The sequence below is a fragment of the Megalobrama amblycephala genome, linkage group LG18 (genome assembly GCF_018812025.1).
Source record: "Megalobrama amblycephala isolate DHTTF-2021 linkage group LG18, ASM1881202v1, whole genome shotgun sequence".
NCBI classification, from domain to species: domain Eukaryota; kingdom Metazoa; phylum Chordata; class Actinopteri; order Cypriniformes; family Xenocyprididae; genus Megalobrama; species Megalobrama amblycephala.
In genome coordinates, this window is record NC_063061.1 from 18609539 (window position 1) to 18627560 (window position 18022).

An 18022-nucleotide genomic window follows, 5' to 3' on the forward strand; every position below is an offset into this window, starting at 1 on the left:
TGATTCGCATATATTAAATGAGGCCAGGGTGAAGAGTTACATTCAAGCTTTTAAAAGGCATGAAGAATTTTTTTTTTTTTTCACAGGAAAAAAAGGTTAAAATATGTAATTTTGGTGATCAAAGATGAGTTTTAAGGGATAAAATTATTGACTACGGGGACTTTAAAAATAATAATAATTATTATAATTATACTAAATCACAGAAATCGTGTGTCATACTTTCATTCAGTTTAGACTTTGTTTTCCTGCTTGCACTATTTCCCGCCACTAGTTTGTTGTCATGGTTTTTGATTTAAGTCATCTCTGTCAGCTGTGTTTCGTTAATCACCTCATTAGCACATGTATTCAAGTTCCCTTGTTTCCCTTGCTACTTGTTCATGTGTGGATGTTGTAGCTGTTCTCTCTGTCTGGATTATTTGCTTGTAGATTTATTAAAGATTGCCTAGTACCTTCTTCATCATGTTCGTGGGTGTTTTACAAGACAGCGTTATGACACCGTGGTTTTAAACTGTATTTAGACATGGTCACAGGCTTAAATTTTAGCTTGATAATTAACTTGATATAAAATTAATAGAACATAACAGCTTATATAATACACTCATGGTGACGATCAACATTTTATTTGAATGTTAAGCATCTCCTCTCACTGAACAAATGAAACATATTTTTGTAAAAGGCCCTGATTTATATACCATTGTATGAATACATTTCTGCGGCTGTGTCAGGTAGTTTAGCTTCAAAAAAACGTGCAGAGAGGAAACCGATTGAATCACAATATGAAAAGAGAAATCATTTTAAGGACCAAAAAGAATTTAATGGACCATGTATAGTCTATAGCCTGCTGCTCTTGCCATTCAATGTGTCAAAAACAGCCTCAGTCTCATAATCATAAATCAAAGCTGGGCTATTTTGTGCCAAAGGCGCATGATTTTTTTCAGCGTCATATTCTCTCAATTGTGGCAGATCCTCGGGAGACGTGTGTCTCTGATCACTGTTCCGGGCTTTCCTGCAGCACAATGTGACTCTTGTGATGATGGTATCCATTGGTTTGAGTGAGTGCATCCAGAGAGGTAGGTGGTCCCAGGTTTGCAGCCATGAAGGCAGGAGGTGAGGCTTTTGTGACTGCAGTCTATTGACAACAACAATGCAGAGGAGGACAGCAACACATGGTACACAGATACCCACCAGAACCTGCCATCCAGCCATGGAGAGGGCAAAGACAATTGATGGCAGAAGGAGGAAGCACAGAATCAGGTACAGCACAGCAAACCACCGATATTTTGCCGTCCGCTCACCCAAATATCGTGCCATGCGGATGGGGAGACGGCTAAGAGGAATTGGGTACCAAAGCAATATGCCCAGAATGTTGAAGATGAAATGACTTAGAGCAACCTAAGAGAGACAAAGAGCAGAGTGTCATGAGGGATGAAACATGGTTTTATTTGCTTTACAAACAGACTATCTGTATGTCTGTGCTCTGAGGCACGTCCTGATTTTGCCAATTTAAGACGCGTTCCTGGGTCAACATATTTTGTTGAACAGTCCTGTCCGAAAATTTAAACACAACCATATCCCTACCCCTAAACCTAACCCTATCCATAAGTTATCCCTAAAATTAGAGGGAAATTATAGGTGAATAACACTGATGTAGAAGCACCTAACCCTGGTTGTAAGCCTAAAGGCAGGAACACACCAAGCCGACGGTCGGCCGTCGGGCAGTTTTTCTTCATCGGCCGACTAAAGTTTCACAGTATGTTCTGCACCGTCGACTGAAGTTGGTCCTCGTCGGCTTTTTTTCGGCCGATTCGAAATGTTGAATCGCCTTTGGAGCTCGTCGGTCCATCGGGCCATCTGATCATTCTGATTGGCTGTTCAGATACTGCCACTTGCTGGTACGTAAAGGCATTTCATCTCACGCAGGCGCAGAACTGACGTGCTACTTGGCCGTCAGCTGTTTAGCGTTGGTTTGGTGTGTCAGGGCAACAGGACACAGACACTGCCGACGTGAGCCAACCCCACAGTCTGCTTTCATTGCCACTAGTTCGTCGGCGTCGGCTTGGTGTGTTCTGGCCTTAAACTTGACACAAACTTGTCCATCAAATCTGATTGGGTGATTGGAATGTTGTTGATCAAAGATGTTGAGGAACATGTTGGACTTGGTGAAATCAGGTTCTGCATGCTCTGAGTTTTCTAGGAATGAGCAACACAACTTATTTTCAGCCCCTTAGTACTATCAAGGCCAATATCACCTATGATATACTAATTCCGCAAATGCGCTGATGAGAGTGGCAAGTTTTGCGCGTGATCTGCTGCTGACACGCAAATGAAAGAACACAGACGTAGTCAAATCATTTACATAATGACCAATGCAATCCACCAAGAGGATTCACCAAGAGGATTCACCAAGAGCATCCACCAATGCAATCCACCAATCCAAATTAGCGTTGGGTCACAAATAAGCAGATCTGATGCTCATCAGGTGTGGGTCGACACAGGTGCAACTTGTTACATGTAATCTGACAATTGCTTTGGCTTGGTAAATGATATGTTAGAATAACGCCTTCCTCTGGCATTCCAAAGAAATTAATACAAGTGGGAAATATTTTCTCCCTTCTACCACTTGCTCTCTGTTTTCTGTTGTGTCTCCTCCTTGCAGCAACATTTGCAGTCATGTTGCTAAATGGGTTAAGACATGCTTTTCTGGGGCGTTAAATAATGGTGCAAATACTAGTAAATTGACTAGCACAAACATTAGTAAATCGCGTTGCGTGATTCATTTAAATACTCTCCTCCCATAATTTTGTGTCTAAAGGGGAAACTCCTACAAATGCATATGCAATAATGTCTGCCGCAAAAACAACTCAGTCCACACCTAATCAGTGCTAATTTTGCACTGCGTGTCTTTAGTAAATCCCGACAGTAGTTTTTTTTTTTTTTTTAATGCCAAGAGGGTTTGCGCTGGTGCAAGCTGTTAGTAAATCTGGCCCTTAAACTGCAAACTATCAAACTTCTGCTTTATCATTTGTTAAAGTCGACATGAAACAGAGGCTTCGATTGTCTTTTCTTTCCTAATTTGACATATCTGAGCGAACTTCTTGAACGAGAAAAAAAATTGTAGGACGGGACTTTGTCCATCGGGAATTGATTGGACAGTTGGGTCGCTGTTGTTTGCTAATTACTGTAATCTTATGTGAGTGACAGGATACAACGTTATGTATTATCGGAAGCATCAATATTCTAAGATCAATCCGCCATTCCTAAAGTCCTCTAACTCAGTCACTGTTTAATTAATTGAGAATTCAGGTCTCAAATGGCATCACCTGAAAGGCCGCAGCTAGCTTGTCTCCTGGGCTAGCTAATGCAGCTAAGATGGCTGTAGTGGTTGTTCCAATATTGGATCCCAGGGTCAGAGGGTAGGCCCGCTCGATACTTATCACACCAATACCTGAAAGCACAATTAACATGATAGTCTACCAGAGCTGATGATTTCTGTTACTAATGAGACCTTCCCATAAGGTGAATCTAGCCTTATTAAGAGCAAATTGGACGACCATGCATGACCATGATCAGTGACACCATCATTGACTCTCTTATTTGTCATTGACTCCTAGAAGCTTTCAATTGTTTGAAAAGACTGCCTCTGTGTTTGCCTTTGAAAAGAAGAAATAATGTTTGAAAAATTTTGTCTGCATGACTTCTGTGGCAGCTCTAAAGCTCCTTGGGATTAGTGGTCTCCCAGGCAGTGTAATTAGGAAGCTGTGGATCCATAATCTGTCATGCCTCACTAGAATGTCTAATCACTGTGTTACTAATTACAATAAATCCAGAAGCACTGTTAGACCATCACTTGTCTAGCCATCAGAAGGGCAGGTGGATTAGAGAGGGTTAAGAGCATCAAGTGAACATCTCTCTTCTCTTGGTACTGTTTCTCCCTTCCCCTATTTCATTTCTCTCTCCCTTGCTCTTATTTGTTGAAGCACAACAACTTAGTCTGCCATTTCGCTGGGAAATCGAGTGCATGAGTTACTGCATTGAGTAAACCTTCACATTATTCATCGGCCAGAACAGACCATTTATTCCCAGGGCACAAAGCTCATAGTGAATACGAATGAGTGGAAGTCAACCCTGTGAGGGCTAAAGATTAACTCCTCTAAGGCTCAGTGGTGTCTAAATGCAAATATTAGTGCATTACTCAGAGGTGATCTTGGGTGTAATGAATTTCTCAGGTCATCTGGGTGCCCAGCTAGATAATTTGAAAATTCAAAGCACTTTGCTAACATTCTTGCCCCTAGGTTCAGCCTGGTCATCTAAGGGAAGAAGGACTCACCTATCAAAGGAGTGATGGCAGAAGTGAACACCGAACTGCTCTGAACAACAAAGGTCATGCCAGCACCAACCAGAATGGCCAGGTAGCCAGTCAACCATCCAAACGGAAAAGGAAAGTCTGCAGGAAAGTGTTTTGTTTACATCTCCTGAAAATGCTGTAAAAATTCCAATATAATTGAGGGTCTTTTCGGGATTCCTCAAACTGAAAGACTGGATGAAATTCTTTGCATGCTTTTGGAAAGGGTAGCACTCTTGGAAAGTGCTTATTATAGTCTGTAAGTTCTTTCAAAGACTGTAAGAGTTAGACGGGTTCCTGGGTCAGCATATTTTATTGATCCTGGAACAACATTCCTTCAACATTCCTTCAAACCTAAACCCTACCCATGAGTTATCCCTGAAATCAGAGGGAAATGATAGGTGAATATCACTGATAAAGAACCACCTAGCCCTGGTTGTAAGCCTAATCTTGACATAAACTGTAAACTTGTCACTCAAATCTGATTGGTTGATTGGAATGTTGTTCCAGGGTCAACAAAAATGTTGATCCAGGAACGTGTTGTACTTGGTCAATTTAGGTTCTGATTAAGGGGTGGTTCCGCCATTAACCCCATCATAAGGAAAATGTTTCAATAGGGCAGTGTGGATTTACTCCTAGATTAAGACATATTTAGAGATGAGTTTAGTATGTACAAAATAATTATGCAGCATTCAATTATTAAGGTAAATAAACAGAAATATTTGCTAAATAAGTTGGCAAATTAAAATTACTTTACTGTATCCCAACTCTTATCTGAGTTTTGCAAAAATACATCATATCAGTTTTTTAATAATTCATAAAAACAAGAAATATGTCTATGAATTATAATATTAATATATGAGGATAATGTGTGAGGAATATTAGACATTTTTCAGATAGAAAATAATCGCTAATGAATACAATTTTTCAAAAATATACATCTTTTAATATCCAACAGATCAATATAACTATATTATGACAAATAAAAAAAAAAAAAATCTAAACGTTTCAGAATAAATCTCATAAATGTTGATGTTCTGATCAGACCATCAGGATTCATAAGAGCATAACATTGTGTTGAGATGCACTATAGCGACATCTGTGGTCAAATAAGAAAAATAACATCTAAGGAATCTTCAAAAACATTTCACATACCTCCTCACAATCTCATATAAACTGGTAGTTCTCACCTGTGTTGATGATTTTCTGGATAGCTTTGGCCACTTGTCCCTGGAGAAGGGAGTTCAGAAGCTTAACCAGCAGCAGGAGGCAGGTGCAAAGCACCAGCAGTGAGGAAGACAGCAGAATCAAGCCCACAGCCAGATCAGACAATCCCGTCTCCACAAATAGATGAGTGCCTGCTCCAACACACACATGCATTTACATCTCCAGTCTCTTGTGGAAATGTGCCCGTCAGTCACGCATTGACAGGCATGTGTTCATATTAACATGATTAGCCCATCAGCTGCTGATTATGGGATGTGTTAGTAGAAAGAGGATTTCAGATTCTTATAAAAAAAATCATTATTTAAGCATCACAAAAAGTGGCTTCTGGAAATAAGGCAAAAATTTGTAACTGATGGCTTGAGTAAGACTGTCCCCTGATAAATATGGATATATTACCTATGTTTTTCTCAAAGGATGATAAAAATATTGCCTCAAAGTCAATATATGAGGCAGGGTGACTCACAAGCTCATTGAAAGTTTAAAAACATCTTGTTTCCTAATACAGCATGTACGCTGTTTGTTACTGTTGTTGATGTCGAATGTGTAGTTAGTCTTTTGCACAAGCATATGACTCAGTGACTGTTTGTCTTACAGGATGTACTAATACAGAATAAATGACAGTTATTAGCCCAGACAGAATTCCGAGTAAATGCAGAAGAGCCAAACAGTCAACAGAAGGATTGAAAAAAGGGTGCATTGTTTGAATAAGGCATTGCTCTAATATTAGAAATCTTAAAGTTTGAAGCCAGATAGAATGGATAACAGTTCTGTTTTATTTAAAAATATATGCATGAAATGACTTGATCAAAGGAAGGCTATTTGCTGTGTTTTTGTCCATTTTGTTCTCTATTCCTTTGAAATTTGATAGAGTTTCGACTCACATTTTTCAGCATTCATGTAAAGTGATGTGGTTGGTACTGTCGAGTTTTCTGAGGGCGCAAAAGAAATATTCTCTTGGAACTGTGGATAAAAAATTTAGATAACGTCATGTGCTGCAAGAGTACATCAAAGATCTTCATCTGTAGGCAAACAGAGACATCGCTCACCGTGATCCGTGTCTGACACCAAACTTTTATCAGGCTCTTATTGCGCTGCACCTCTTGGCCTGTTGCTATACCTATGATTACGTTCTTATCCAGCTGAAAGGGGGAAAAAATGTCTTTTAACTCTAAACTCTAAGATTAATGACAGTACTGGAGGGCAAACAGTGCGATATTTAATTAGGCTACACAAGTTTTAACAAGTTCCAAAGCATTTAACAAGAAAACTAATGACCAGTTTTCTTTTTATCTATAATGACACCCAACTGGCTGTGTACTTTAAGAAATAAATCACCCAAAATGAAAAATCTTTCATTATTTAATTATACTCATGTCATGTCATTCCAAACTTTCTTTCTTCTGTGGAAAACAAAAGGAGATGTTTTGAAGAACAGTCACGCTGATCTTTTCCATTCAATGTAAGTGAATGGTTATGAAGGGCTGTCAAGTTCCAAAAGGTCAAATAACAAAATAAGAGCACAATAAAAGTAGCGATAAAGACTTTCTTTACTCAATAAAGTAGGCTTAAAATACCTCAAATGTGTATTTGTTGGATTCAGTAACTGATAACATAAAACTTATAGACGTATAAGATAGACGTATAAGATGTACATTTACTGTAGGTGTCATAAAATTTACTGATGATGAATTTTCTATTGCGCTTCTGATTTGGCTGTGAGATTTGCCGATTTTGGGTGACTTTCGTTGTCATTCTGTCTGTTTCTGTGTATCTGTGTTGTTGTCTAATTGGCATTTTCATGCCAAAATGGCTGCCGAAGCCATTATCGAAGCGCCACCTAGTGGCTGTTACCAAAAAAGCATCAGAGGTCCGCCTCTTGGTTTCTATACTCTTTGACTGTAGTGATCCTGTAAATCACACACAAGTCACTTTCAAACTGTAAAAAGATTTGAGTTCAGGGAAGAAGGAGGCGGGAATCCACGAACGTTAAACATAACTTTAATCACAAAATAAACATAAAGAACAAAATGAAAGTAAAGCAGCAGCCCCTCACGGACTACTGCCGGTCTGCCGCATAAACTCAAAAATACCATATGTCCAATGTTCCCTCTAAGCTGCGCGCGTGCGCGGCCGCACACTTCTGAAGCCGCGGCTGCGCAGAAGAAATAATTGCCGCGCAGAGAACAGACATGAAAATGATTGTAGTAGTTTAAATGAGAAATAATTGCAGTGCTCTGGACAACCGCTATAGAGTTATTGTCGCTATAGAGTTGGAACCGGTGAATGCGGTTTACAGGTTTCATAGAAAAAGAACGATTGAGCGCGTGTGAGCTGGCTGGCCCTGAGCCAAAACAGTCGCGGTAAGAATACTGTAATGTTTGCGGACTAAATACATCAATACGAGAGGCAACGCGAAACGAAAAGAAATGTGAAATAAAACGTCATGTTTTAATGAAAAGTGGCGGAAATAACGGATGATGGGCACAGAATGCTAACAAAATTGAGACATTTACAATTCCACACCCACCACAGGTGTAGCTTGCAAACTCAAAATACATGTGATATAGAACAAGTGATATAGGCTACCTCAGTTTAAATAGATTTTTGTGTGTGGTGGTGTGGGTTTCAGGGATGTTTAGATAACTATAAACGAGTTAACATTCACTTTTCTTAAAAATATTTAGCTATCAGTTTTATGCTTCAATTTGTTTTAACTATATAATATATTAAAACAAATGGAAGCATTTAAACTGATATAATACTGTATATCAGTTTAAATACTTAAATATTATATTATATTTTATTATATTATAATGTAAGCCTAATAAAAAAATGATCTCACAAGGGGATTGTTTAGGGTTCCTTGCCAAGAAAAATCTTAACCTCCTGGTATATAAAATCTGGGAAATTCATAAGCAATAAACATAATTTTGATGGTTTAACACTGTCTGTTGCTAATAATTGACTGTACAAAAACACATTATGGTTGACCCAAACCATCATTGTAACTGCTCATATTATATTATTAAAAAGAATTGAACTGTCTGCAGGAGGACAGAAATTATTTTTTAATAGAATTTCTTGGTAAAGACTAGTACAGTTAATGGAGCAATGTGAAAAAATCTCAAGTAACCTAAAATGTGCTTAATTTAGTGACTGAAGGGTCAAATAAAATAGAAACAGCACATTAAAGTTAAATGTTACAGTTGCATGATAAAACCTTTTTTTGTGTGTGTGTTTACGTTCACTGTACAGGTCTGATATAAAGGAAGTTTTTGCTCAGGTGGCCAAAATGTGCGCTCAACAGAGAAAAGTTTTGCTCAGCGAGAAAAAAAAATTAGAGGGAACATTGCATATGTCCCATGCATATTACTCTTCACTGTTGTCACTCCTCCTTTTATCCTTCCGGAGCTCCTCCATGGGACTCGAGACCAGTGTAGCACTCATTAGCACTCACGCCACCAGCCTCGTTCCATTCCCACGGCTCTCAGCCGCACCCTGCTTGCCACATAAACCAAGCAGCTTTCTGTTGGCCTACGCTGTGAATTCATGTGACCAGTTGAACTTGTTGAGGAATCTGTGAGCATAAATCTTTTGCCCTCATGTGAAATTCACCATTGTGTGGATTTATGTCAAAATGACTGGATTTTGCCCTGCGAAAATTTCACCGAACAACAGTAAATGTGACTGCACTTTAAAGGGCTGTTCACACCAACAACAAAAATTGTGAAGAAAACTATATCAATAACTATATTAGCGTCCACACCAATGCACTAACATTATGTTCTGTTTTGCAGTTTGTGTTGTCTGCTGCTTTAAATGCTTAAAGGGTTAGTTCACCCCAAAAATTCAAATTCTGTCATTAATTACTCACCCTCATATCGTTCCACACCAATAAGACCATTCATCTTCAGAACACAAATTAAGTATTTTTAATGAAATCCGATGGCTCAGTGAGGCCTCCATTGCCAGCAAGATAATTAACACTTTCAGATCCCCAGAAAGGTTCAAAAGACATATTTAAAACAGTTCACGTGACTACAGTGGTTCAACCTTAATGTTATGAAGTGACGAGAATACTTTTTGTGTGGCAAAAAAAACAAAATAATGACTTTATTCAATGATTTCTAGCAATGGCCGATTTCAAAACACTGGTTCATGAAGCTTCGAAGCTTTATGAATCTTTTGTTTCGAATCGGCAGTTCGGAGCGTGTATCAAACTGCCAAAGTCACGTGATTTCAGTAAACGAGGCTTTCGAAATGTCAGTGGTTCACCACTGGGGGCGGGGGCGAGGGCAATGATCTCTGAACTAGTGATGGGCTGAGTGAGGCTTCGTGAAACACTGAAACAGTTGAAGCAAATGAGCTGAATTGTGTCGAGGCTTCGAAACAATCCGACACAATTGGTCCCTTGGTTGATCTGAAATAGCCTTGACAATGATTCAGACAAGTGTTGACGAATTATAACGTACATGTTGTTTGTGCCAAACAAGGAAGTGTGTGGGGAAGTGGATAGTGTTCTCGACTGGTTTCGAATCCTGGTCAGAACAGTGTTTTGCTATAAAAGCTCATGCAAATAAACAACTTTTACAAACCCATTGCAAATGTTTTATTGAAAGTAAAATCTATAAATCATATAATAAGATTGAATATCAAGTGTATAAGTGTATAAAATGCCTTTTTATCAATTTTCAGGGCTTGTTTTGTTTGTTCCATGAATGGCTCAGCTAAACAGGCCAATAAGAGACTATTAACTACTATTATTCTATTTAATTACAGGCCTACTAATGTCTAATTAAAACATCTACAAATGTATCAGAGATCAGGTAAAACCTATGGACTTGATTCATAGGTTCACAGAGATCATCGGCTTATTTAATGAAATCAAGTGACTTTGGCAGTTTGATACATGTTCCGAAACACTGATTCGAAACAAAAAATTTGTTTTTTGCTTCAAGGTTGAACCACCGTAGTCACATGAACTGTTTTAAATATGTCTTTAGTACCTTTCTGGGCATTTGAAAGTCTAAATTAATTTGCTGGGAATGGTGGCCTCACTGAGCCATTGGATTTTATCAAAAAATATATTAATTTGTGTTCCGAAGATGAACGAAGGTCTTACAGGTGTGGAATGAGGGTGAGTAATTAATGACAGAATTTTCATTTTTGGGTGAACTAACCCTTTAAGCTCTTTATAGTTGTGTGGATTCTGATTGACAGTGTTTTTTTATCATTCATGAGCTGAAAAATATCATTCTGAAAGTGATTGCAACAATATTGTTCCTCTGTGTCTTTATAGTTATAGTTATAGTGTGTGCCTCCATATTCTCATAAATGTAGAATGATTATGCTTTATAGTTATCATCCTTTGGTGTAAACAGCCTTGAAGCTTTCTGAAGCCAGATTTATGTGAAGAACAGAGCAAAATGTAGAACAATATTATCTGAAACATTTATTGTATAGCTTGAGAAAACTTTTCTAAAGAGCATGAGTCATATGGACCACTTTTCTGATACCTTTATGGTGGATTTTTCCAAATTGACAGCCATTCAACTATGTTCCAAAACTTTTCTTTTATGTTTTACAGAAGAAAGAATGGTAATCTTGTTGGTCCCGGAACAAATATCCCTATCAACGAATCAGATTTGATAACAGAATAAAGCTGCACCTGTATAATACTTTTGGTGAGGGGTTCTGTGATGACTTTCAGGAGCTCTGGACCATCCTCTCCGCTCACGATGTTGAAACTTTCAACCACCGCCTCCGACGCGAGCCTCATCACGCCAGTGATGGCTTCCAGCGGCAGCAACACCAACACTGACAGCCAGTTAAAGCAATCGTGCACTGTGGCACCTGCAAAGGCTCTGAAACAGTCCCCACACAAAAAAATGTCATTGAAGGGCTCCAAACTTTTTATTGATGGTTGAATGCTGACACTGTGAGGTACTGTATGCTCTCTCTACCGTTTGAACTCCTCTCTCTCCCCTGCCTGCATCAGAGCCACAATGGTGTTGGTGACAGATGTGCCAATGTTTGATCCCATGATGATGGGAATGGCAGATCCAACATCCAGCACTGTATGAAATACAAAATGTAGAAAGCCGATCGATAGATATGAGTCACGCTTCATTAAGTACAACAATCATCCTTAGGCAGTTGAAGATAAACAAACCCAGGAGCCTGCTATCATGCACAAAATGTTCATTCTCAGGAAATAAGTATTAGATGGCTACTCACCAAATAAATAAAAATATAATGATTTGAGTTTAAATTATTTTATCATTTTACCTGCATATATATATTATCCTAAAGCTTCCGCTAAGAGTAAAATATGTTGCGTTCACGCCATAATTACTGTAATTACAAAATGACAACACGTGACATTCTACTCTGAGCTGTTCGGAATTATGCATTTCTATGGCAACAAAATCAATGTCAAAATGAATCTGCGGTGCCCAGGTGGTATAGTGGTCACGTGGCCTAAATTGGAGCTCTCCGAAAATTCCCAGTTTACAAATTGTAATTACGAGTACTATGTGGATGTTAATTACGACATGGCGTGAACTCACCTATAGTTCATTACAATATATATACACCGATCAGGCATAACACCACTGACAGGTGAAGTGAATAACACTGATTATCTCTTTATCACGGCACCTGTTAGTGGGTGGGATATATCTGCCAGCAAGTGCACATTTTGTCCTCAAAGCTGATGTGCTTAAAGACTTCAGCAAGTTTGACAAGGGCCAAATTGTGATGGCTAGACAACTGGGCCAGAGCATCTCCAAAACTACAGCTCTTGTGGGGTGTTCCTGTTCTGCAGTGGTCAGTATCTATCAAAAGTGGTCAAAGGAAGGAACAAGATCATAGGCGACCAAGGCTCACTGATGCACGGGGGAGTGAAGGCTGGCCTGTGTGGTCCAATCAAACAGATGAGCTACTGTAGCTCAAATTTCTCAAGAAGTTAATGTTGGTTCTGATAGAACGGTGTCAGAATACACAGTTCATCACAGTTTGTTGCGTATGGGGCTACATAGCTGCAGACCAGTCAGGATGCCCATGCTGACCCCTGTCCACTGCTGAAAGCGCCAACAGTGGGCATGTGAGCATCAGAACTGGACCACGGAGCAATGGAAGAAGGTGGCCTGATCTGATAATTCACGTTTTCTTTTACATCACGTGGATGACCGGGTGCATGTGCGTCACTTACCTGTGGAACACATGGCACCAGGATGCACTATGGGAAGAAGGCAGTGTGATGCTTTGAGCAATGTTCTGCTGGGAAACCTTGGGAAACCTGCCTTCCATCCAACCTGGTCTCATGGAAAGACATACTTGTGGGAACGTTTTCGCAAGTCGCCAAAATACGTACCAATTTGTAGCCTACATATCACTGCAGTTTCCAACAGAAATGAACACTAGAGGCAGTAAAAGCAAGTCTTTTAATTGTTTTCATACACAGTTATGATTACAGGGTCAGATTATGGATTAATAAAGACTTGTTTTTACATCTCCTTGAACAATATTATGGTATGACTTCAAAACGCTTTTTACCAAAGTGCAAGATTTGTAAAAGAAAATATTTTGGACTTTACATCGGTTAACCAGCTTCATATGTTTCGCTTTTTTGACATAACAAGCTTGCTCGGTAGTTCAGCTGATACGGAGTTGGACTTAGGACAAGGAAGCCTTGGGTACCGTGAATCGTTCTCCGGGGAACAATGAGTCACAGTAAAAGAGTTCAAAGATGAGAGATCAAAACAAGCTAAAACGGCATGCTTTTACGTCACATTTACTTTTGTTAACACTATCAGTATTCCCTGGTGGCTGTGGCATCTTTCAGCAAGATAATGCGCCCTGCCACAAAGCAAAAGTGGTTCAGGAATGGTTTGAGGAGCACAACAACAAGTTTGAGGTGTTGACTTGGCCTCCAAATTCCCCAGATCTCAATCCAATCAAGCATCTGTGGGACGTGCTGAACAAGCAAGTTCGATCCATGGAGGCCCCACCTCACAACTTACAGGACGTAAAGGATCTGCTGCTAACATCTTGGTGCCAGATTCCACAGCACACCTTCAGGTCTAGTGGAGTCCATGCCTCAAGGGGTCAGGGCTGTTTTGGCAGCAAAAGGGGAACCGACACAATATTAGGAAGGCGGTCATAATGTTATGCCTGATCGGTGTGCATAAGTATATCAGCAATCAGCATAGCAAAAAGAAGAACATTACTAGGCTATAATAATAGTTATAACAGTAATATTTTAATTACACAAGAATAAAATGGCACCATTTGCATTTGTATGAAACAAAAAAGAACAATTTCACAGTGTGATTCAAGAGACACAAAAATAGTTATAGATGAGCAAACTGATTGAGCGGACTGATGCCATAAACTTGTTCAACATAATATTGCGAATTCGAACATACTACTCATTCCACCTACTGCTTTTTGCCTACTTTAGGAAAGCATATTCGACGCACAAACTTAATAGTAGGAAATATCAGCCCACTAGATGTCCCAATTAATTGAGTATTCCAGAGTGCTGTATAAACATTTTGTTTTTGTAATGATAATATTCTATAATATATAGGTTTTTAGGTTTGGTAGAGCGATACTCCGTTTGTAACAACTGCATCTGACTTACATCCAGAGGATACCAAACTGACAACAATGGAGGTGGAAGTGCTGGAACTTTGGACCAGAACAGTAACCAGTATTCCCACCACCAGTCCCGCCACAGGGTTAGAAAAGACTGCGTTGTCCTTGAATATGTCCCCTGCAACCCTACCTGTCCAAAGATACAACACATCTCACTCAAAGCTTTTATTTCCACTCCGAGGACGTGATGTTGAGATTAGTAATTAGTGGTCACAAAGTAACCAGCTTTCACATTCACATTTCATCATTAGGAAATATTGTGTTTACAGCAGTTACTATATCAGTGAACAGTGGAAAATGTAAAACAAAAAGGTGTTAAAGGTTACCTCCAGCTAACTGAAAGGCTGAGCTCAGGATGTCCAAAGAACAGATGAACATGTACAGAAAGAGAAGAAGAAGAGGTATCTTGCAAATGTTGATGAGGATGTGTTTTCCCATCGTCCCCATCATATGGTTCTGGATAAAAAGTCTATTTTAAAGATTTTTTCAGGAATACAGTTTTATTGAGTATTCTTACATTTTTTTACTCACCCACTATTTAACAGACTGATCTGAAATCTTTCTTGTAAGACAGGTAAAATTATTCTTTTATGGCTCAGATGACGTTATGGGGAATCTTGCCATAGATTACCTCTGGGAAAGAAATCATTTTATTGATTTATTGATATTATCTTAATAAAACAATATATATATATATTGACAGAGCTGATCAAGTTCTTTAAAAGTACAGCTTGCAACAAATTGTGACTTGTGAATTCAATCAAAATTTAAATTAGCTTTAATTTTATCCCCCTCAGTAAGATCCATTTTCACTTATCCAGGATTCAGAAAGCGAAAACAAATTTGATTTAATTACAACCATCATTCAACATAAACATCATTGTAAGAAAATGTCTCACTTTTGCTTTATTACCATCCCGAGGCATTTTACCGCCATTTAATTTAGTGTTTCTTCATGAAAAAGCAGTTTTCCTGTTTGAAAACTGAACATTAATAACTATAAAGTTCATTATGTTCCTGAACATTAAAAGCTCATTCTCCTGGAACGATACTGAGTTGCTTCATTCCTGTCTCTCTTTCTTTTTTCATCCTCTTTTTGATTTAAGAATAATTCTATTGACAACCACAGCCTTGATTGTGAAGAAATTACAAACAACACAAGATAAAAAGAAAACAGCATGGTCAATACGTACCTCATCATATAATGATGCTCTGCGCACCTGCATGGCTGCATATATATTCGTTCATCAGCCAGCATTTATTCATGCCATCTCAGTTTGGGGGACAAAGTCACTCATTATGCAGTGCATAGTTAAAAAGTAAATAGACAAACATGGGGAAATAAAAGTTGTACATTTACTAAAGCCATTTTATTTAAAATACTTTAGCTGTGACAGAGCAATTTGATATGCAGAGCTTAATAATTGTGTTCATGTCTCTCTGAGGGGCCAGAGAATGGACAGTGGGACACCCAGTGGTGAGACATTGATGAATGGTTTGAATATTTCCAGCCCTGCTATTTGCTTTTCAATTATATCTGATTGCAGACACCAAAAGATTGTGAATAATGCATAAAGATACAAATTATTGATGTTTAGATTTTAGACAGCATGCAGTTAAGAGTCAAACAATCAGTTACACTATAATTCACTAACATGCATAAATGAATAACATGTCTTCAAACTCTCATGAACTATCAAATCCCTGGTGCATTCAATCCTGCCACTCACTGTTCTGGAATGAGCGACCCCTGCAATTAAATGACCTCACAGATGACACGTTACAAACCGATCCTATTAGTTCACATTAGTTAATGCACTAACTGACATTAACAAACAATGACCAATTCATTTGTTACAGTATTTATTCATCTGTGTTAAAGGATTAGTTTACTTTCCAATTAAAATTTCATGATAATTTACTCACCCACATGTCATCCAAGATGTTTATGCATTTCTTTCTTCAGTCGAAAAGAAATTAAGGTTTTTGATAAAAACATTCCAGGATTATTCTCCTTATAGTGGACTTCAATGGTCTCCAAACGGTTGAAGGTAAAAATTACAGTTTCAGTGCAGCATCAAAGGGATTTAAACGATACCAGACGAGGAATAATAGTCTTATCTAGCGAAACGATCTGTCATTTTCTAAAATTTTTAAAAATGTATATCCTTTATATAAACAAACCATCGCCTTCAAGTGGTTCTGCCAAAACCACACTTCCATATTCTTCACAAAGCTTACGCTGTATGTCCTACGCCTTCCCTATTCAACTTACGGAATGAACGTGGCGCCAGTTTTGTTTTTTCCGTAAGTTGAATAGGGAAGGTGTAGGACATACAGCGTAAGCTTTGTGAAGAATACGGAAGTGCGGTTTTGTCATTTGTTTATATTAAGCATATACATACATTTACAATTTATTTTTAGAAAATGACAGATCGTTTCGCTAGATAAGACCCTTATTCCTCGTCTGGTATCGTTTAACGCCCTTTGAAGCTGCACTGAAACTGTAATTTTTACCCTCAACCGTTTGGAGACCATTGAAGTCTACTATATGGAGAACAATCCTGGAATGTTTTCATCAAAAACCTTAATTTCTTTTCAACTGAAGAAAGAAGGACATGGACATCTTAGATGACATGGGGGTGAGTAAATTATCAGGAAATTTTAATTTAAAAGTGGACTAATCCTTTAATGTTAGATAATAAAAATACAACTGTTTGTTAGTTCATGTTAGCTCATTTAAATAATATATACAGTAACACTTTATTTCAATTGTCCATTTTAGACACAATTTTGCAACTACATGTCAACTAACTCTCATTAGAGTATTAGTAGACTATGTGCTTAATATCTGCTAACACTTTATTTTGATGCTCCCCATCAGACATTCGGCTATAAGTAACTTTGCATTTACATGTCAAATTATTCTACTAACCTAACCCTAACCTAACAGCCTACTAATAGACTACTCTAGAGTTAGTTGACATTAAGTTGCAAAGTTACTTATAGTTAGTGGAATATCTAAAGAGCAAGCCTGGTCGTACGTAGCTTTCAAAGACACAAAACATACATTTTTGTACGTTTATAGGTGCTGAAACGTACAATATGGACATATTGGCAGCATTTAAATGTAGCATGATTACATTTTTACAGCAAAAAAACATAACATGACAACACATTGATGTCCTAAGACACAAAACGATCGGTTTGTGCGAGAAACCAAACAGTATTTATATCATTTTTACCTCTAATACACCACTATGTCCAACTGCGTTCAGCACTCTGTTAGTGAGGTCTGATCGTGCTCTGACAATGGCAGTGATGTCTTGCGCATATACTTCAACGAGTGCTAGACATTACTTCCGCTGTCGGAGCGCGATCAGACCACACTAAGTGAATGCTGAACGCAGTTGGACATAGTGGTGTATTAGAGGTAAAAAATGATATAAATACTGTTCGGTTTCTCGCACAAACCGATCGTTTGTGCGAGATGATCGAACATCGTTGATGTCTTAGGACATCAATGTGTCGTCACGAGCCGCAGCGTTTAATTTGGACTTGTCTATACAAGTTTTATTTACTCTTATAGTAGAAGTTCCCATTCACTAGCATTATTTGACTGACAGACGGCAGCGGTTGGAGTTAAAAATCATCATTTGTGTTCTACTGAAGAAACAAAGTCACCTACATCTTGGATGCGCTGGGGGTAAGCAGATAAACATCAAATTTTCATTTTTGGGTGAACTATCCCTTTAATAAATGCGACTAAAAACATGTATTGATGTGACAATT

The 18022-nt window shown here is 38.4% G+C and overlaps 1 protein-coding gene and 1 long non-coding RNA gene across 2 annotated transcripts; one reads left to right on the forward strand and one right to left on the reverse strand.

The window, feature by feature from the left end:
- Positions 1–224: 224 nt before the first annotated feature.
- slc34a1b (solute carrier family 34 member 1b) lies at positions 225–14850 on the reverse strand. Its single transcript, XM_048167275.1, has 10 exons — positions 14557–14850; positions 14217–14360; positions 11533–11644; positions 11238–11433; positions 6616–6708; positions 6451–6529; positions 5533–5700; positions 4328–4444; positions 3321–3445; positions 225–1392 (listed from the first exon to the last, which is right to left on the reverse strand). Exons 1-10 carry the CDS (start codon positions 14678–14680, stop codon positions 832–834), a joined length of 1719 nt encoding a protein of 572 aa, XP_048023232.1. The 5' UTR covers positions 14681–14850; the 3' UTR covers positions 225–831.
- Positions 3989–4534, forward strand: LOC125253340. The gene is made up of 2 exons (XR_007181412.1): positions 3989–4198; positions 4293–4534. It is a non-coding gene; the product is annotated as an uncharacterized LOC125253340 (long non-coding RNA).
- Positions 14851–18022: the final 3172 nt, after the last annotated feature.